Here is a 22,480-nt window from a genome sequence, read left to right on the forward strand (position 1 = left end):
TAAACCCATGGCTAGAGGAACAAGGTTACACATTTTGGGCCGGTGCCCATTGCATTGTTCTACCTTCCAAGAATACATGTGGACTCAAAAGGGCAGGAATGGCCTTGGCATGCGTGCTGGCAGAAACCCTGCTGGGGTCTCTGTAAATAGGTAATTCTCTTTAAGTGCTTGTTAACATTCAGAGTTTATCTACAGTGTGCATGCAGCCTGTACACTTGAGACTGATGTCTTTGGGGAAAAAAAGTGTTTAGTACCCAAGTGTGGACAAGGCAACTCTGATTACTGTGACTTTATATAGGACAAGAGGAGTATAAAATAAAGCTGCAAGCTGCTAGTTCATATGAACCTGTAGCTGTTATACCTCAGATATTCAGCTACAACCTTTTGTTATACAAGTTTTCTTTTTGAAAACCAGAATCTACTTCAAATGCACTAGAAATTGTTTCTGAAACTTTCCTTGATGGGATTTTTCATTTAATGCCCCTGTTTCCAAAACCTGAACTTGGCAGATTTATTATGGGTTATCTGTTAATTTGGTGCCTGAAAGGAGAAGCCTGCTGCTGCAGGACTCATGGGCCAATCTGAATAAGAAATCTTCATATTCAAGATTTTCCAGCAAATGGGACAATACAGTAAGTACTTGTTAAAGAACTGGATGTCATATTGTCTTTAAGGATTCATTAATATATGGGATAATCGGAGGAAAACGTAGATCTCGGTTACTTTAAGACCCTACTTTCTATTTGACCGTGCACGCCCCTGCCCCCTTTCAGTCTAGTATATTCCTTTTTTTTGACTGTTTTTCTCACCTGTCATTGTGTAGGTGGTTGGATATAGTGTAAAGAAGAGATGATTGCTTCCACAGAGGTATCAATGCAGTTGAGAATGTCTTTGGAAACATCCTAGCTTAAGCACAGTGTAGAAAATTATGAATGGCAGTACCTCCTTGTGACTGTGATCTCTTTTTCAGGACAGTGTCCACATTCCATGCCTTGGTGGTTGGTGGGTTTTGCCTATATATTTTGTTGTATGATGACGCTGTTAATGCTGACCATCTCTGGTAAGGCATTTTACATGTATGTTTTGTTTACACAATAAAATAACATAATTGAGAAGGAAAAAAAAATCCTGCAGTGTATTAATTACTGAAATAATTGTTTCATTCCCTATTAAAATATGCAGTTGTGATGTGTCCATTTTTATGTCTGTACTATTTGATAATTCCAAATTATTTTGTCAGTATTAATGTCTTAGTGCATTGTGTCTCTGAAGTGGAATAGATAAAATACAAGCAATTGATTTGAGATAGCATATTAAATTACTAAAGTATAGAACCAAGAGTGTAACTGTAAGTTGGCATGACTGAAACTATGCTATTTACTGTAATAATTTTAAAGTGAAACTGAAATGCTGTTGCAGGTCCGCAGTGTGTGTGTGGCAAAAACCTGGAGGGGCCTATTAAATGTATAAAATGTGTATGTCTAAATTGATAAATTAAGATATTTATATTTTTGCCTCCCGTAAAGCTTCTATCAATCTTTGTTTTTAAAAAAGTATGAAAGTTTCAAGTGCTGTCTTAACAAGCAATAGGAAGATTTAACAAGTGGACTTCTAATATTTTTTCTGGTTAACAATATTCTATATTAAGCTTATCTTTTCTTGATTTCTAGTTACATTGTTTTGTTTCACACTTTTTTGAGGGAGGAGGAACATGATGGCTTCATTTTAGTCAAGTCAATTATAGATTGCTATTGTTGTTTTGACATTTCACTCACCCTCTGGAATTCTTTCCCTATAGAAGGAAGAGCCCATATTTTTCCTGAAGACTAACTAACTACTTTAAGTTTAATTTCATATTTCTGTCATAGCCTGTTGTTTTTAAACTTGTCAAAAGACCACACTGTGAGTCAGTTTAAACTTACATAAATTTAACATCCGATGCTTCTTCTGCTCTTTTGATATTGTAAATTAATGACAATGCAGTGTGGACTAGACAGGATTGGGTACTTGAAGCGCAGCCACTGACTTATGTGGCTTTAATAAATGTAACACTAATCCATAACACAAATTTAGGCAACATTGGCCTCTTCTGTGTGTAGTGATACATGATTAAATTGTTGGATTTTTTTTCATTGCATTCTGGTATCTTTAGAGAGACCAAATACAGTCTGAATATCTTATGATACTGTTAACCATGTTGAAAAGCAGCATGTTATTATAACTCTCTCAGTGTGTGTTGTGGTAAGCTTTATCAGATAGAAGCTTTTATCCTGGTTTGTTTGAGTAGACCTTGTTCTAAACAGTACAAAAGAAGTCATGAATGGCAGAAATAAAAGTCTCTTGGTAATGATAAATAAACTGAGTCTTCACATTTACTAAATTTTCCTGGTATAATTCCAGGAAAAATTCAAATTAAGCAGAAATCGAACTACTTTTTGTTCTTAGCAAATTTCAGAAAAGTTATGTTAGATATTTTTGTGTACTGCATTGAAAACTTAATCTTGCTTATGGAGCCTTAGCATCCTAGATTATGTAAAAACAGTAAATCTTAAAAGACAAAATCCTTCTTCCTTTGGGGGAATTTTATTCTGTATTTCTACTGTTGCTTCTAATTAATTTCTTCTGTTTGGATATGTTTACAATGATTGCTATCAGTGGTTCTATTTACATTTGGAAGGCTTTATATATATATTTAAAAATCTAGTGTAAGTATAGCTAATCTTTGTGTTTTAAATCAAAGCTTCAGATTCATTTCATGGCAGTATTTCTGTAAATTGTTTCTCAGTCAAAATTATCTTAGTGGTTTCAGGAATTTGTTAATTAAAAGTGCACAGAACACATGCGAGATGTGGAAATCAGTATTTTTAGTTATTGAACTAATAATTTTAAAATGTGTGAAGTATCACTTAGTGTATTTAAGACAGATGCAATGATTTGAATTCAAGTTCATGCAAATGATTAAGTGCAAAGGAAGACCAAACAATATTGCCCATGGCTTTACAAGTAGTTGTAGGCATCCTGTAAGTAAAATACAACTTTATGTTAGGCTTTCCTCTGCCAGCGAAGCCAGAATCATAGGGTGGTTTCCTCAGAATTTGCAGATATACTTTTTCTTCTAAGGCTGACTTTTACAATACTCTTAAAAAATGAGATGGCTGGCATTAGTCTATGCATTCCCCATATGTCATATTGGTTCCCAGTACACAATAATTAAAGCCTCAGTTGAACATGCAGAGCTTTAACCATTTTCTTTTTCCAGTCTGTTTTATGGCTTAGCTGTATGTTAACTCTTAAATTGCTGATCATTTTTAAGTTGATTCATAGCTGAATCCACATAGTCTTGCTTTTAATTGAATAAGACTGAAGAGGGGAAAAAAAAAAAAAAAGGGAAATGCCAGATGGACTGTGGCAAGGCTGCTCAGTCTTGAAATCTAATGCCCTTTTGAAATGTACGCATAAGCTGTGGGACTTGGTCATTTACAGATATGAAGGATGCATAAGCCTTTCTGTAGGAGTCTCTTATTAACAATACAAGAAACATTTGTGAATCTAGTTTCAGTAGTTTGTATGTAAATGTTCAGGAATCCTTCACACAGCTTTCTTGCACTGTTCTAATCCAGGTAGCCTGAAAACATTACACAGATGCTCTGATTTTAGACTACTGGGAAGGTTTTGATACAGACACTCTTTCCCTCTAGTTATTGCCACCATCTTTGTGTAGTCATTGACTGTCTGACAGTATCCAATCAGTTCTTTTCTGTGGGATTTAAAGATATTTATATCTATAATGGAAAATCACAAGTTCTGAGCCTCTACATGTGTCAGCTTAACTTTTGGGTTCATGCAAAGCTTAAATGCATGGTGGTGATGATACCCATATGTCTTGAAAGGGATCAGGACTCCTGCTACTAAGGGTTTGGGTTCAGTGGAGAGAGGATGTGGTATTACTGTCAGGTAATGGCTGAAACTAGATACGATAGATCCTAACAAAGGATAATAAAGACTGGAGCATTGGTAAGTTACAGGGAAGCATCAGTCTTGTGTATGTATACCTTTTTTGATGGTCTAGGATTTCTCATAACACTTTGCCTTTTTTTTGATATGTAATACAGACTTAGTAACATAGATTATGTAGAAATTGTTCTTGAGGTGGTGAGAATAACACAGTAGAAAATGTGGAGGTGGTAGGGATCAGATAAGGAGAGGGAGAAGATATAAATAAGTGAATTAAGTTCTAGCTTCACAGAAGAGCAGGCTTTTTCATATGACTGTCCACTTTACAGTCATTAGACTTTTTGAAGTCTGGCATTTGATTAGCATTTTGTATGACTTTGTATCTGCAAAACGGTTTGAAGAAAGTCAGTCATGTGGACTTTTGTTTGTTATATCTGCCTGTCCATGTTCATGTGTAATTCATTTGCCACACATACCTCCTTACCAATCACAAAAGAAATAGCTCTTCCCTTTTGCTTATTCAAGTCACGCCCTGTTTGTCACTCCTGGCTCTTGCTTGCATCAAAACTAGGCTGCAAACATCAGGGCTCATAAGCTCCACTGCATTTCCTATTCAAGGAGATAGATCAGAAAATCCAGAAGATTTTAGACTAAATTTGAAGTTTTGCATTAATTGAGATTAATTTGGGATTCTAACATGGACTCTTCTTGAAGGGACATGACAGATTGGTAGTGCAGCCATATATGTTGTTCAAGTGTTGCTTTAGAAAGCCTAGGGAAGGTTTGCTGCAAGGTGACCGTTCTCATGGAAAGAATGAAGGGAAATGAATCATTCCCTGTCTCATCCAGTCAAGTCATGTTTACGAATATCAAAGAACCAACTTCATATACTCAGTCCTTTGCATCTTCTCTGGAGAAGACTATGAAGGTTCTTGAGCACAGGCTAAATCTTGGTAATGTGCTGAAGTGTGTTGGGAGCACTTACAAGTTTCATTATGTTGCTGCTGCCACAGCTGGGGGCTCTAATGGGAGGGCTGTAACTATTTACAGAGTTTCTGCTAAAGTTGTGAGAACACATCTGTCTGTGCTCTGTGTCTAGCTGTGACTTTCAGAAGAGCTACACCTAAAGAAGCACTCAGCCCACAACCTACATAGCTCATGAAACCAGGTTTTGAAGCCATGGAGAAATGTTCCTGTCTGCACTTGTAGTTAAGAGAGCCTCTATGGCCAATCTTAAGAGATGGAGTGAGCTCCAGGCTCTCCTGGAAATGTTTTCCCTCACCTAATGGCAGAATTCTGGTTTTGTGAGTCCTTCTATTTTTCTGTAAGCCACCTCTTGCTCAGGGAAGCAGTAAGTTTTAGATGCTAAGAAAGCTTTAAAATTTAGCGAACAGATTGTAATAATACAGGAAATCTCTTCCGCTGCTTCATTCCAATAGGATTAAAAAATAACAGCTAAGTAATAGCATTTTACTGCTTTCTAGCTGAGGTAGACTTTGTATTGGAGGTGGCTGTAAGCATAGTTATATTAATTTTTTTCTCTAAAGGTTTACAACAAAGATTGCTTTCACAGCTTGTCTTGAGCAGTCCACATTCTATAAATCTGTAGACCTGTCACTTGAAGCTCATTTCATACTTACACAAAACATATCCAGATTAGATGCACAACTTCGTTGAAAAAGAAAGTTATGGCCTTTATGGCAAGGAAAAGAGATACGCTTACCAAACTCCTCAAAATAGGAATGCACAGAGGACAGTGGAGGAAAGAACAAATATTACTTGCTGTAATGTGGATGCTTCCCTTTCTTGAGCTGTATTCACAAGTTTGGGTTTGTTGAATATCCTAGAGGAACTGAAATTGTGTGTGTGCTATTAAGAGCTTTGCCTGCTGAATGTTTGGCACCAAAAGGGAAGGGACAGAAGGTGTGAAACTACTCTGAAAAGCATTCCTCCTCGAACGTTCCTTCACTCCAAAGAACTGGCAAATAATTCCTTTCCTGTCTCCTTGTACTCTGTTTATCCCTATAAGCATCCATCCTCTTATGAATATGAAAAGCACCAGCTGAGCAAGATATTTTTGTCATCCTTAACAAAGTTTTAACACTGGCAGAAGAACAAAAATGGAGATGCAGAGTGTCAGTTAAAGTGCTGAGACACTGACTGGGCTGTTCTCTCTTATCCTCTGTTTCCAGAGAAGCCAGCTCAGGGTACTTGCTGGGTTTCAGTTCTGGTCTGTAGCAAGGCTCTTTGGGCAGTCTCTACGCCAAGGCAGGGGATAATTCTGATTAGGGTAGTTAGTAGATGTCTTATATCTGGGTGGAGAAGGAATCCATTTTCATGACTAGGACCTTTCTTAACCAAATCTCGTAACAGCTTACTGATGGGCCAAGAATAAGGTGACCTGATGGATGTTATGTGTTTGATATGTGTATGTCCTTTGCAAATTACCTTGTTATAAGGGCTGTAACTATGTATTTTTGGTATGTTTACAGGGGTGACCCTTCAATTGTGAAACTGAATATTGCTATTACTACAGGCTACCTCATTTCTGGTAATTATGCAATGTGTATATAACACACACAACCTGTATATTTATATTGAGTCACTATGCCTATATATTTATACTGAGCCACTATGCTGGAGATGTAATATGTGTATACAATACAGTTTCTACTGTGGCTTTTAAAATTGCTAATGGAGTTGTGGGTTGTGGTGAAATCACAAGATCTTGCCAGCAGATGTTAAAGATGGAATGATATCTCCCCAAGCACTGAGAAAATGCCACTGTGTGGCTTTATGATGGTTTGATACACAACCACCAACTCCAACTCAGTTTTGTCCTTCAGCCAATTGAGAAGGTGTTAAAGCAGTGCCCTTCATTCCCTTCAGGGTGTCTACAACTCGTAGCTTTTTTATTGTTTGTTTCTTCCTGTGACCTCAGAATGCTGGCAGAAGAATTTTAGTAACCCTCAATACAAGCTGAGGCAAGTGATGCCATAGGATCTTGTCTGCCCACCTTTTAGTCTCACTTTAAGCCAAAATTCAGTCGGGTATAAAACATGGAAATTTTAAATTATTTTCTTGGTATGGCATTTACCCCTACATATGATTTGTGTTCTTAATTATTTACTGTCAACTAAAATTGGTATGGGAATTTTGCTACAAAATGCTTTGGAGCTTTCTTTTATGGGGTGTGGGGATAATACTGACTTATCAAAGCAAAAACTTGTTGTGACTTGGACTATTTTCAGGGAAAACTTCTCATGTTAGGCTGGAGTCTCTGGTCAGAGACGGGGCTGTGGACTTGATCATCTCTCTCAGACTACATTTCTTACCCCAGTGGAACTGATGATCTGGTGATCAGCACACTCAGTTAAACTGTGGGTTAGTTTAAGTCTCTGTTGTTTTCCATAAGAACTTCAGCTCTCATGTTTAAATTCATTGGTATCTATTTTTGAATAATCATGCATTAGTCTTTCTTTACGAATTAATGAATGCCTTTGAACAGAGACCTGAACCTGGCCACTCATTCTCTCTCACTTCCTTCTATAGTTAATGTTTAATTATTAATAGGAAGTGGAACAGCTATGTCAGATGATACAGAGTCCTGCCTGAGGATAGCTAATATAAAAGAGATCAAGGCACTCACTGGAGATACAGAAAGCACAGGGGTAAAGTCTTTGATTTGGAACCTTGGTCACTAATATTCCAGTCCAAAGTACTCATTTGGAGAAAGTAGGGGCAGAAATCGCTTGTTCCAGTACAGAAAAGAAAATCTTCTGGAATCTCAGACCATCATGGGAGCAGAAAGAACTTTTCTGTCAAAGCTTTCCTTGTAACACTAACTCAGGTCCACTGTATCGCTTCTGCAGTAACTAGAAAATTCTGATTAAATAAAGCAAACATGCTTCTCATTCCACGTGCCCCTTGCAAAATATTCTTGGTAAATGATTCCCTGTTTGCTAATATAGCTACTTTTTGATTCAGAAGTTCCCCGTAATAGATCTCTGCATTTATTGCGTGTATTTGTATAGTGGCTATGTCCCCTGTAGCTGCTCCCTCCTTTTTTTTTTGTCACTTGTTCAAATTTTTGGGTTCATAAGTGTGAAGTCTTGCTCTAAGATTTGGGATCCACTTTTTCTTTCCAAAATATTTCAGCTAAAACTATTACTTTACACATCAATGGAAGTAGAGGCAATAATTTGTGGCAACTGTTGGAAGAATACTGTTGCTTATATGCTTTGACTAAAATAAAGTCTTTAGGATAAAGATAGTCTCTTCAGGGATAATGAATTCAGAGGGTTTCTACTGATGCCATATGTTGGCATTTATACCTCTAAAACTTAGAGAAACACTATTCTGAGGTCAATGGTAGTATAATAAGTTGTTCTTTATCATTATTTCTTTTCTCTTGTAGATTTGTTGCTTATTATTTACTACTGGAAGGCAATTGGTGACAAATTTTTTGTAATACATCACTTGGCAGCTCTGTATGCTTACTATTTTGTACTGGTGAGTGCTGTATTTTTCAGTAACATAACAAGCAGATGAGATTGAAGACAATGCTTTTATAGATCTCATTTGCTTAATGTTTAAAAAAAATTCTTCACTGGTTGGTATATTAGCTTTGTGAAAGGCATATTTATATTTTCAATCATCATTACTTTCTAAATGGTTTTATCAGTCATTTGTGGTAAGTACATGCCTTTTCAATGTTACAGTCCTTCAACAAAAATGTGTAACTGCTGAAATTAAAACTCTTCTCAGTTTTTGCTGTAGGGAGGCTTTGACAGAGGGGCTTTTCACATGGTTGTAGAAAGAGGTTTCAAACAAAACCACAAGTCTGAATATTTAGTTGGAAAATTAAAAGGAAATGTTTTCAAGTGGTTATGTTCTACTTTGTGATTGTATTTGCAAGGCCATGAGGTCAGTGATCCCTAACCCTGGTGACTGTACTACTATCAGCTGGGTGTGGTTTTTTGGGGTGTGTTTTTCTTCTTTTTCAATTTTTATTTATTTTTTTAAAATCTGTTATGACACAAACTGATCCTCTGAGACTTCTTGTTTAAGGTTACTTCGGTGGGGAAACAGTGGATGATTAACTGTATATATCTATAAATATCTGTGGCGTACATACATTGAAGGGAAAAGGGGAAGAGAAGGATACTGTTCTAGGATAAAGACTAACCTAGTTACTCTTTGCTGCTGCTGGGATTTCTCAAAGACGCCTATGTGACTTTGTAGAAATCCTATTGACCTCCAGAATAACGCTCCTGAATTTCTTCCGAAAAGCTCATTCAGTAAATAAAGAAATCTTATAAAATACAATTTACTTCATTTACCACATTTCTTTCTCTGCCTACTGTGTGAATCCCAGGCTTACAATTCTAAAAATGTCAAGATGCCAGATTACTGTCATATTTCCCATGTAATGGTTTAAAGAGGATGAAGTATCCTGACAAGTAAATACTCTGTTTTGGGTTGACGATAATTAGATCTACTAATATTATCATGGATGAAAGTGTGTAAGAGCTGAATATTAGAGAAATGAAAATACCACTACCAAGGCTAATCCCTGATGCAGAAAATTCATTACTTGTTTCTTGAGTAAATAGAAAGCGTAGTCTTAGTGTGAATTTCTTTTAAAGCAGTTCTTATTATTTGGGTATAGCTCTGCCCTTGGATGTCTCTGTGTTACTCTCATTCTCTTATCTTCAGAGAAAGTTACTGATAAGTATCTTATGGCAAAAATTGCTCTGGAAGATAGGAGAGAATTTGATTAAGAATGCTGATTTTCCTCTTTGGTGTAGCGCAAACTGACATAAAATGCCTGAAGTAGTGGGCATTAGTATGCTTGGTGGGGGAAAGAGGAATCATGACACACTGCATAGGTTGTCCAGGAGACCTACTGAAATTTTAAAAAATATCTTTTTATCTCTACATCTGCAAACTGCTGCTTACCCAGCCATTGTGTAATGGGATACTGTTTCCAGCACAACCAAACGATAAGGCAGAGAATATGCTGTACTTTGTCACTTGGAGAAAAGTGCTCAGTTACAATGTCTTATCAGTGGAAATATACCATGCAGTTATCTGGATACTGGCATGGAGAAGATGTGCTGTTCTTCCAACCCACAGGGCAAAGCAGGGACTGTCACAGAGCTGGTGAAACTTCCCCTGCAGTGGGGAGGAGAGAAGAAAGGGCTTTATGTACCCTTTCTGCTGCCAAATAAGAGCTGGGAATTCATCTTCACTTTGGCAAATTATCTTCCTAAAACAATGCAGGGATGTTTTTCTTTAGCTTACAGTGTTTCTGTTTGGGCTTGTTTAAGCATTGAGAAGTCCAAAATACTTATAATTCTCTTAGACAGTAACAGTAGCATTATAATTATAACTTATGACTACTTGTGCCAGTCTTTTCTAGCTAGCTTTCTGTGGCCACTGAACTGTAAGTCTTTTTAAAGATTTATTTAAAGTAAGAAACTACTAATTTGAGATACCTGAAGGACAATTGCAGCTTTTGTAGTAAACTTGATTTTGAATTGTAAGGAAGTTGATCACAGCTGGTAAACTTGCTTACTATCAGTTTTAATAAAGAAGTTGAGATGTTGTGTCATTCTCTGTATACTTGAAGACTTTAATCCAGATTTCACATCTACATTGTTGATTTTCGTATGTCTATTTTGTTTTACTAACCAGAGCAAAGGTCTGTTGGCTTATTTTGGAAACTTCCGTCTGCTTGCAGAGTTCTCCACTCCTTTTGTCAATCAGCGGTAAGTGGTTAGGGAATTTTTTCATAGTTGTTTTAAATTTTAATCTGTATTATTATTCCTGTCACTGAGGAAGCTTTTTTTGTTGTTGTTGAATGTCTGCTGAAAGGGAATTTATATATATTGAACTAAGGATTACTATGTGGACACCTTTTTTGCTATGAAAACTTTTTGCTGCTATAACTGCAACAGTATAACTAATGTATTCACCCTTGCGCTCCTTTTTCGAGTAGACCAGCCTTCATATGAAATGCCAAATTTTTATGAAACTGCTGAACAAAAAAGTTCACAAAGTTAATATTGTTAATTAGCCTTTGTATGTTCATTTAATTATTATAATAAAGCCATCATTTTCAATAGGGATTTCTTTTTAGCATCATGGACCAGGAAATGAAGCAAGATAACATTGTCATCAGAATCCTAGAATGGAATTGCATTGCCCTAGATAATTTGAAGTTTATTTTGCAATACTGCACATATACAGATTAATATTAATATATGCATATGAATACACAGACTAATACAAATATTTATTTACTTTCAAAAATAGTTCTGGAAATTATTTTGAGCACTTAAATTAGAAAAAAAGTAATACACCTAAATATGTCTGGAATGGTTAATCTTCATACTTGTAATCAGAGAAGAAAGTGGCAGAAGGCTCTTTTGCAGAGTTTAGTGAGAGTTGAAGCCTGCCACGGCTTCTGGTTATAGTGTTGCTACTAGAATTGCTGCTGTGAGTATCAGAAAAGGAGCATGGTAATGCCATGTACCAGAGGGAGGGAAAGCAGTCCATGGAGTTTCCCAGTGCTCTGGGGAGGGTGGCTTCTCTCCTTGCTGTGTAGCCACCGTGACCCAGCTGGGGACAGGGATTTGCCCCAGGAAGACTTCACCTCAGGAGAGGGGCTTTGGTATAGGGCAGTGCTGCAGTCCTCTCCTCTTCCTCCATTTTTTTTGCAATGTAGGACCAGATCTTTCAGTTTGTCAGATACCTGTTCCTCACCCATACTTTTTGGGGTGTATTTCTACTTTACTGATCCTACACGTGTGGCATCTGTTTTCTTTTCCAGATGTCTAGTAGAGAAAGGATAAGGTTTGTAAGGCAAATAGGAACTGTAATCCTCCTGCAAACAGGGTATCCGAGTATTACCCATTACTGCATTGTGACTGTAAAATCTGAAATATTTTATGAGACTGTAGCATTCTTCAGATCTCTAAATAAAAAAGATTGTGCTGAGATCCCTTTCGAACATTAGCTTGGTAAATTCAACTTAGAGGAGGGCAGGGTGTGATAATGAAGCTCTCCAGAGGTTGCTTTCATTTGCACAATTGATGTTGAGTAGGAGATTATAGTCTAACATAGTCTGTGCTCCGTGTGCACAGAGAAACTGAGGAGTAAATAAACACTTCTTTAAACTTACTTTAGTAATACAAGAGGAGAGTAAGAAAATGAAAAAAAGTGGTATTATATTCTAGGTTTCTATATTGAAATTCATGTCCTAGTGAATGGCTGTTCTCCCAACTGACTTCTACCAAGATAGGATTTCATCCTGGGTTTAAGTGGTACCTATACTGATGCTTACCTTTCGGACTGTGGTGTTAGGAAGTATTGTGATACATGTGGCTATTAAAAGGAATATATATTAAACTTTTAAAACGCCTATGGTGAGATCATATGTCTTTGAATACTGACATTTACTGCTTTCTCAGAAAAACAGAAATCACTGTAGGAGATAGTCTCTTGCACTAAGGGATGACATCTCATTAGTGTATGAATGTGGGCTGGGTTTTTTTTTTTGGTTTGGTTTGGTTTTTTTTCATTAAATTTGAAGAGAACCAGACCCTTACAACAGTAAGTAGTGGATAATGAGAACTACTTACATTATGTTTCTTGTTTGCATTCTTAGTATTACCAGAAGAGCTATTATTAATATATAAAAAGATATTCTAATCTCAGAAGTGGTCTGTGTATTTCCTGTGTGTGTTGTTAGGGATATCTAATTGGAAGTTGTCTCCATGCCAAGCATTTAGATCTTTTAATGTTAGTATCAGCATTTATGTAATTAATTATGAACTGTGGTGGGTAAAATTGTAATCATAACTGTCATTTACTGACTTTCATTTTTTTGAATTTGCTGGGAGAGGGAGGTTGCTAAGCAGATGTCCAGTTACCTATACTGGCACATCACAGTTTATTGTAAAACCTTTTTTTATATTACTTTTGGAATCTGCATTGTATACATCAACAAAAGTACAGGCTCTGATTCTTAGTCTGACCAAATATATCAGGTCTCTCTCTTCATCATCCCAGTAAAGTGTTTCTGTGGTGAAGTATCATGCTTCTAGGCTGGACTGCCACCTCAAGGGCCTGGATTTTAATTGTCTCAGTTGCACACTTAATGAATTCCTGCAGTGTTTCTGTTAGAGCTGGATGTCTGGCAAATCTTTTTAGTATATCTATAATTACCTAGGTTGTAATCTGTAGGTAATTAAATTAAAAATTAATTTTAAAACCAGTTTTACAACTGTTATTTTGTTAAATAGTTTTACCCTTATATATTCTTGGAAATAAACTGATTATTCCACTTCCCCTCCCCAACCCCCATCATGAATACAGTGATTTAAATAATTTTCCTGTGGTCCTGTCTTTATCCTGCCATTGTTGCACAATTTCTCCTTGTGTTTATTCTGGCTTAAGTGTGAATGATAAAGAATTAGAGGAGTTTGTTGTTCCTTTTTCTAGGAATTCAACTCACAGGTTCTGTGTGCTAGGCAATAGATAAGTTATGCCTATCTACTAAGGAATTAATATGCAAGAATTTTTTTTTTTTCCAAGACCACTTACAACCCAGTAGTAGTAGTGGGAGAGGGGGTTATTAGATTTGTCTTTTTCATTGCATAACATACCTGGCTGTGACATGATCCAGTGCCATTTACAGTGTCTTGTTCTGAAGTTCTGGTTTCAGGCTGAACAGAAGCAGTCAGAAAAATCCAAACCTGAGAAACTGGAAACTAGAGCTCTATCTATATTACCATATCCAAATACAATGCTAGAACTGCTTTCAGGGAAGGAAATAGAATTTTAGTTGCCCACTGGTGTAAACTATAGTAACAAGTAATAAGTATGTATTTATAATTTTAAAAGAGAATTTGAATTATAGTGTATTATACTGTAGTCACTGAAATGCACACTGGTTGTCAGCTGGCTTACAATTCAAATGAGGATTTTCTACATGCTATTCTGCAATGTACTGGATATCACGCACTGCTTAAGTGGGGAAAAAAATGTAGCCAAGCAGAAAAATTTGCAACTAAGCCAAGACACACTGCAATAATTTAGAAATTATAAGGATAGAAGCAAATAATAAATTAAATGATTAAAAAAAAAAAAAAAATCCTTCAAGTCTGCCTGGTATCTGTGAACACTTCTTTTGCAGGTGGTTTTTTGAAGTACTGGGATATCCCAAATCTTCAAAGGCCAACATCATCAATGGTGTGCTGATGACAGTTGTGTTCTTCGTGGTGAGGATTGCCGTCATGCCTATATATTACAGCCATGTAATTTCTTCATTTGGAACAGAGGCTTTCCAGAGATTAGGATTTGCAGCCCAGAGCGCCTGGATGATCTCAAGTGTTGTCTTGGATGTGATGAATGTGATGTGGATGGTCAAAATTGCAAAAGGATGCTACAAAGTAATTTGTCTTATCGGACAGGAGGAAGCCAAAACTCATAGAAATGGAAAATCTGACTAGAAATCATATACATAAAATGAAATTTCTGCTATGAAAATAATTTTGGTTCACTGAAACAGTGTACATTTCTGCCATGGAATGCTCCTCTTAAGGAAACAAGGTATTACCTCTGTACTGACCTTACTCTTTCCCTAGCCACACTGCCTGCACACCCAGGGCCACGCTTTTCGGATCCTGTCTGGTGAGGAATAAAAGCAAACGCTCACACAAATGAGTTCCACGTGTCTGTTCTAAGCAGTTACAAGCTACTGAATTTAGAATGGAGCAGACTGGTTACTTGCTTGTTGTCCACCAGTGTGTTCGAAGTGTTTCACTCAGGTTTCTCAGATTAATGTGTTTTATAAATCCAGTGAATACTGACATCTCTCTTTTTTTAGAAAACAAAACAAAAAAATCCCCAAACTCCCAATATGGTGCAATTTTCCTGGCACGTTTCTATGTTTTCTTCTAGGAATAACAATCAAGATTTCCTTCTTGACAACTTTTTAATTTTTGCAAGAAAGGCTAAAAATTTAGCTTTGATTCTGTGAAGTCTTTTACTGTTTTTTGTTCTGCCTTATATGAATGCAAACCATTTTGGGAAATTTATGAAATAATTTTATCTAAAATGCTGTATTATAAGACTACAGAATATCTTAAAAATTGTTAAAATTCTCTGATTTTAATGGGAAGGATTGACTTTTGCTGTGTTAGATTACATGCAATAGTACATCTTCTAAATTGCCCGTGGAATTTTTTTTATAAACTAGTATGGTAAATGATGTGTGGAAACAGCATAATTCTTACTGGAGTGCTTTTTCCTTTGCTGCTACTACCTTTGAGAAGTGCTGCAACTCTCCTCAGAGTATTTTTAACCATTGGCTATTTGGATGCGAAGTTTAATTGTAAAGAGATAAAATTCTTCTGTATATGTGTTGTGTAACTTACAGTAATACTTTTTTTTCTTTTATCACAGAAATGACCCATTTGATATGAAGTGTTGAGGTTTTTTGTCACATTTTCCTAGTTAATCACATCAGAAATCCTAGGTGTTGACTAAAAACATTCTTGAATTAACTGTGCCAAACTTCTGTAAAGCTGTACAGTAATTCTGTAGAATGACAGTTTGCTTCTGTAGGCACAACATTTTATTTTTTTTAAACCATGTATTTGTCAATAGGTACCCTGTTCCTTCTTCTGCAAACTTAAAGGTTTGGAGGTCATCAGAGATGAATCTTACCATCTAGGAATAGCCTAGAATGTAATTTATAATACAATTTGAAGAAATTCTGGGGTTTGTTTTATTTTTAAATGATTTTGAGAGCTGTATTTGTGTGTAGTTTGGTTTTGTTTTGCTTACTTTAAACCATATCTGAATTGGGACTGATTAACTTCTGGTTTTTTTCCTTGGTGTGGGTTTTGTTGGTTGGTTGGTTTTTTTTGGTGGGGTGGGTTTTTTTTGGGGGGGGGTTGGTTTTGGTTGGGTTTTTTTTTTGACATGTTATTTGTTATACCTTCTGGTAAGGTGTGCTAAAAGTATGTATTTTCAGTCAGTACTTTAGTGCACATCCCAATTATTGTAGCAGACTGTTTAAGCAATTTATTTTTAAACAAAAAGATAAAATACTTACCCCGTGTAGGATAATTAGTTTTCCTCTTGTCCCGTTCCATCTAATACAGCTGGGTGACATGAACTCTCCCCTCTGTAGTTGGAGGTGTGAGTGCCCCAATACTGCACTCTTGGGTGAGGGACACAGCACTTCTGTCTTCCAGGAGTTGGACATCTGTTAGACCCCAAGAGGACTGCATAGGCTCAAATGCCTTATAACCAAGGCGGCTGCCATGAGTTTAGTTCCCCAGTTAAAATGATGCCCGGGAGTATTGTTTGGGCTAGCGTCACACGCACTTTTACAAGCCTAGTTCCACTTTTTAACTGGGCAGGCTTTTTTCCAAAACCGTTTCCCAATCCTGTCTTTTTAAAGGAGATACCAAGGATTGTCAATGCTCATGTTTTTTGGATTCTGTGCTTATTAATACTTCACAAGCTTACAGACAAAAGAGCTGTTTATGCCTTGGGAAAGTTAGCAATTAATCTGTTTAGCTGTATGATTTGAGTGAGTGTGATGCCTTATTTGGGTACCAGTAAATCCATAGTCTTTGAGAGTTGATCCTGTGACCTGCTTGGCTGAAAGAAACAGACTCTCTTTTATACTAATTTGCAGAACCTGGTATCTTTTAAAATAGTGATTTCAGTGTATCTAATGCAAAATCTAGACTACGTACAAAGGCTCTATGTTTCTATCACCTTTATGATTTAAAGGTGTACGTGAAATACTTTTTTTCTTGTGCATTTTAAGTCACTAGATCAAGGAATCATTTTGTAATAGCTTGTTCCTTTCTAAAATAAATCAAATTGAGTAAATTCAAACATTTTGGAGAATATGTTTGAAGTAGAAGTCTGCTTTTGTTATTTGGGAAGTAGATGAAAAAAATTGCTAAGGAAGATGATTTGGAGCAACTCTTAAGGTGATAACTCATGAAAACGTTTTGAAATTCATTCCTTAGCTTTAATTTTTAATGTTTTATTATTTTAAATTTTTTTTTTCAATGGAGAACATTAATTAAAATGGTCCATTTCCTTCTAGATAGACTTGTGTCTGATAGGAAAAAAAAAAAGTAGGTCAAACTGTAATAAAATTGTGTTAAAACTAGATTGAAAACAAAAAACCCAAAACAAACCCCTGCATAATACACTTTGGGCAGCAATCCAGAATGGAAGGGCGGTGGGATAATTATTTTAAAACATGTAATATTTTGGATTGCTGGACAAAAGTAGTGTAATTAAAACAATATTTTGCAATGCATTAGTTTTTAAATTTTCTAATTTGTTTTTTTTTATTGTATTGCAGTTATGTCCTGATGCATCTACTATGTGTCAGAAAACAACCTTCTAATGGAAAAAAAAAATGTTAATACTTGTGTATTTGGCAAGGACTGTAGTAAACAGGCTGCAAAGTTGTGATGTACTGAATGCATTAGTATAGGACACTTTTTACCTGCCATTTAAAGCTTATAATACAGCAGATTAGATAGCTGCAGCACCCATTTTTCAATTGCACTTTATTAATTTTGAAACAGTGGTGAAATATTGATGAAATGTAATGTTGCAAGCTTGTGTCTTTGCTTTTTTATGCAAAAAAGTAAATGCATGATAAGTAGCATTGGTTTTTAACAGATGCATTGTCTAGTGTAAAAGCAGACCCTTGGTATGTCACCAGGTGTCTTTGCCATGGACATATCAAATGGCAGGAGTTAATCTTGTAAAAAATTGCTCAGATATCTTGTTTTCTCTTCTTTTACATTCTTCAGTACCAGGTGACATAAAATTAGCATGATGAGGGAGAGGCTGTTTGTACTGGTAAGGCTGCATGTAGGAATGCAAGTTTCCCTTTTTTATGGCTTTACTTTTTCACCAAAAGATGAGTAAATACCACTTTCAGAACTACTACAGCGGAATGGTAGGTCAAGTTTTGCTTTTATAATTGATTTGTGGATACAGTACTTGCAGAGAGGAAATGTACTTCAAATATTCATTTTCTCGGTGAGTGTTCCATGAAGTCGAGCGCCTGCCTTACACTACAGAGATGCTTTATGGGTTATCTGTGCGCATTCTGCAGTGGTAAGAATTACATCTCTTGAAGCCTACTCTACCTCTTTAAATACATGCTACCTTGAGTGAGCTCAATAATTTAATAACTTAATTGCTTAAAAAATAGAATTTATTGAATAATGAAAAATACCCTATGCACAGGAAAATGAGGGGAGCTGACATATATAAATTCTTAAAAAATCCAAATTTTGTATTAAAATTTACTAAAAATTAAGTTAATTACAGAGTCTGGAAGAGAATTGCCTCCATCTGTTCTTAGAGATTTATGGGAGAAGATTACTCATGCTGCAGAACTAATGTTAACCTAAGAGTAAAAGCTTACACAAGTGAGCAAATGTGTTCAAGCAGGTTTAAAGAGGAGAGGTGGAGACTTTGAGAGCACAAGTATAGAGATCCAGATGTCTTCCTACTGCTGTGGTTGGGACAACAGCAGACTGATACGTAGCAGAGAGGTTTAGGTATTTCTATATCTCTGTTCAAAGTGGAAAATGAAACTTTATAATTTTCAAGCTGTATAAAATAGTTTATCAGTTGTTGATTGCTGTCTGAAGAGGACTTTTTCTCATGGACTTGTGTGTGTTTAAGTGTATGTACATACAAGCTTTCCATAAAAGATCACATAATAGAAAAGTTTGTAAAATTGTTTCGTGTTGCTTCTGCTGAGCCATTCAGAGGAAATAAAGGGCTGCTTGACAATTACTCCAGCTTAGGATCTGGTGCAGTGTTGACTACTGCTGAAAGCCATCAATAAAGCAAATAGAAAGGAATTAGAATTTTCAGATGAAAAAATGCACGTGTAGAAGGCTTTGAAAAGTATGGGCAGCCCTCTTTCAAATTTTTAATACCCTGCTGTACAAAATCATGATCTGGCTACAAGGAACTTCATGAGGAGGGATTTGTTCCTTGTGGAGTTTCTCTATCTATGGAATATATTTGACAGCTGGAAAAAGAACAGTGCTTCATTGCTGAGATCCTCACAGCAGTCAAATGGAAATAGTGATCAATATTTATGAACTTTAAACATTCATCGAAACCCAGGTAAAAATCTCTTTGTTGGACAGGTGAAGGTTTTAGGATTTTCTGAAAGCAACTTGAAAGTTCTTTTTATGGTAGAGAAGATGAAAGATGTGCTGCTTGGGATGTTTGGAGATCTGGGATTAAGCATCAAATCATACTTTTAGGTGGTAACACTTGGTAAGGTTTCTTATCCATTACAAATCTCTACTAGCTACCTCCTTTGACATTCTTCCTCTATTTGTAATAACCAAGCACTTTATAGGTCAGTAAAGAATGGAAGGTAGCTATGAAGAATAAATTGTATTGTTTGGTATAAGAAATATTTTGGCAAAATTTCTTCTGAGATCAGTTTCATTGTGTGATGTCCTGCACTGAGAGGCCATCTGATTATAATAATGTATATAAATTTTTAATCTAGTTGTAATGTAAAGGAAATGTCTTTAAGAGAGTGAATTACAAAGAGTTCAGCATGGCTTGGTATCAACCCTATAATGATTCAGTGTGCTATTTATAACTTCCTACTCACTGAAATTGAAAATACAAAAGCAAATAAAATATTCTGTAGTGTATCTTTATTTTTAAGCTATGCGTGGGATGTCAAACATTGTACTTGTCTTGTGGACAGGACATGCTTTTATGAGCCTATAAATAAGTATATAAGAATCTGCACCCAAGTGGAATATGTTGCATGTAAATTGTCTTCTAAGTTTTTAAATTTCAGTATTTTAAAAAATTTTCTAGGTTTGAAACCAACATTTAAATACTAATACTAAGCTGTAATACAGAACATAACATTTTGAATGCAATGTGGGATATATTGGTTTTGTTTATCGTAACCCTATTCCAGTTTCACAAGAGAAATCCATCATATGATAGGGGAAAAGGAGGAAAAGGGCTAATCATGAGCTCAGCTATATAATTTTCACACTTAATATGCACACATCCAAATATCCTGGATTTGTTTCTAGCGTGCATATACCAAACAGTGTTTTCTTTAATATCGACAGATACCCATATATGTAGAATAATTTAACACATAAGCACAGCTAGCCTGTTATAAAACCAAATTACAAAAACTGTTGGGAACAAATGAGTTACAAGTTAGGCATAAGTAATGGAGCCTGTAACTCAACAATGTTTATATAATCTTCTGTCTAAGAAGAAACTTGGTAAATATATCTAACTTAGGTGCAGAGCAAGGATGAAAACTGTAAATTCTGCTAGACTTGATTTCTGGTAAATCTTGACAATCTGGTTTGCAGTAAATACTAATACTGTCACAAAATGTCAGGATTGCATTATTAAATTCAAATAGTAATGTGGCCTGATTGTAGTAGTAATCCTTATCATGGCACAAGAACTTTAAAATGCAATATAACAATTCTGCAGATCAATGACAAAAGTACTCAGTCGTAGTAAGGCAACTGATTAAGTATTATGGGTTTAAGTTTACTTCTTATAATAAAAAAAAATTCTGAATTTTTGTTTGCATTTCAGTGATATTGTAAAGCATTTCTATATTTTGTTTGAATAGGAGCTTGCATAAAATGATATTGGCTGATTTTTTTTTTCCCTTTGATATACGCAATAATGTCAATAAGCAATAAATTGCATGTTGTATGCAAGGTATTGGTACTTCATAATAAAGGAAAGGAACACAGTTTCTCATTTTGTGAATTTTTCTTTCTTAATATGGTAATAGCTTATGTACCTATAATGAATGCATCATGAAAGAACAATTTTCTCTGAGTTCAGTTCAGAAACAACTGGCCTATATGGTATTTTGAAATTTTGTGCTGTATCTTTTTTTATTTAAAAAAAGGTGGGGAGGAAGTATGAAGTCTGAGCCACACTGTTGTTCAGGTGGCTGGACTTTAAAAGGCTGAAATTCTGTGTAGGGCATCACTGGGGACAGGAATAACTTAAAACTATAAATTTTGTTGTGTATTGAGGAAAAACTTATATAGCATAGTAGAATTATATTGCACCGTATTGTAATACCACATTTCAGGACATAAGCTGGATGGACAGTTGTCTGAAGGCTCTAGGGATAAAGAGCTACTGTTGTCAGCATATTATAAATGTGATGCACTACACAGTCCCTTGCTGAATACTAAGATGGGCAATTAAATTCCTTAATATGGCAATACCTAGATTCTATATGTGTGGTGAATGTATGCCTGGGAAGCATGAATTGTGTGGTAAAACTTGGAGGTTTTTCTGACCATGCTCAAAGGAAGTTGCTGCTGTTTTGTGTCTTAATCATTGGCTTCCAAGCACAGGAATTGCTTGTTTCTTTGAGTTTTCTTTTGTATTACGCAATGGTTAGATTACTAGAAGGAAACACAAAGCATTCCAGTGTTTTTTACTTTTTTCCTCTCATCTTCTAAAGGGCATTTAGTTCCATTTGTAAATTATATTCTTAGGGTACTACTCATTAACTAGTCGGTCTGTTTGGAAGTGACTGGGAATGTCTGGAAATGTTATTTAGGGTCAGATGCTATATAGGTCAGACTTCCAACTGCTTGAGGAAGGACAATGGGGGCTTGCTGGGAGGCTTTTGTATTGGCACTGGACAGCTTTTAACACTGAATAGTGGAAAGGAAGGACTATGCATGGCTGGGAACAAGGGATGCCTTTCAGTGAGCCATTCTTAACGTGACAAATCCAACAAATCTTGCTTAAAGTGAGAAACACACTTCTCCCTAAGATGTAGGATATAGAAAGTATTTTGTATATCCACCTCTTTGTCATGTTCTGGTGCAAAGTTGCTCTTCGTTTTCTCCCAATTTTATTTTTTTTTTATTACTCTCCGTGTTCTTGCTGAACACTTTGTTTTCTGTACTTGTATTGGTGCGATAATTCTGCATTAGTTTGGGGGTTTTTAATTATTATTTTTTATTTAATCTTCATAGTGGCTGTATGTCATTTTTTAGATGGTGGACTACTGTTGTATCTTCTTATTTTGCTCTGCTTCTCTGGAGTTCATAGTGTAAACTACCTGAGGGTAGATTGCGTGCCTCCTTGAGATTGTGACCATGGTGTTCTTTGTAATGCTTTACATTGAGGAAAAAGTATTTGCTACTTGGCTTATCTTATAAAGGGTGAAAACTATTACCTATACAATGACTAATAAGTAGTGCAATTGTTGCTTCTGGTGGAGCGTGATGGTGGAAAGCAGGGAGACAGCATACCGACATCAACAACATCATGTACTTTGAGAGGAGAGTGTAGAACCAATTCTCAGTTTGAGAACATCAGAGAGAGAAAATGTGTATTACCTTAGAGTTGTTCTGCCACTGACTTGAAATATTTGGAAGCGAGAGATGTCAGTTGGTCT

General features: G+C 36.0%; 1 protein-coding gene across 4 annotated transcripts in view; it reads left to right on the plus strand.

Moving 5' to 3' along the window:
• Positions 1-15,782, plus strand: part of TLCD4 (TLC domain containing 4) — a 40,592-nt gene extending 24,810 nt beyond the window's left edge. For all 4 annotated transcript variants that reach the window (XM_069789311.1, XM_069789310.1, XM_069789308.1 and 1 more), the window contains 5 exons: positions 971-1,060; positions 6,447-6,505; positions 8,372-8,466; positions 10,654-10,727; positions 14,159-15,782. In XM_069789311.1, coding sequence (XP_069645412.1) covers positions 971-1,060; positions 6,447-6,505; positions 8,372-8,466; positions 10,654-10,727; positions 14,159-14,474 — 634 coding nt within the window. In that variant the 3' untranslated portion in view covers positions 14,475-15,782. The remainder of the gene's footprint in view (positions 1-970; positions 1,061-6,446; positions 6,506-8,371; positions 8,467-10,653; positions 10,728-14,158) is intronic.
• The last annotated feature ends 6,698 nt before the right edge of the window (positions 15,783-22,480 follow it).

The sequence above is a fragment of the Haliaeetus albicilla genome, chromosome 8 (genome assembly GCF_947461875.1).
Source record: "Haliaeetus albicilla chromosome 8, bHalAlb1.1, whole genome shotgun sequence".
Classification (NCBI taxonomy): Eukaryota; Metazoa; Chordata; class Aves; order Accipitriformes; family Accipitridae; genus Haliaeetus; species Haliaeetus albicilla.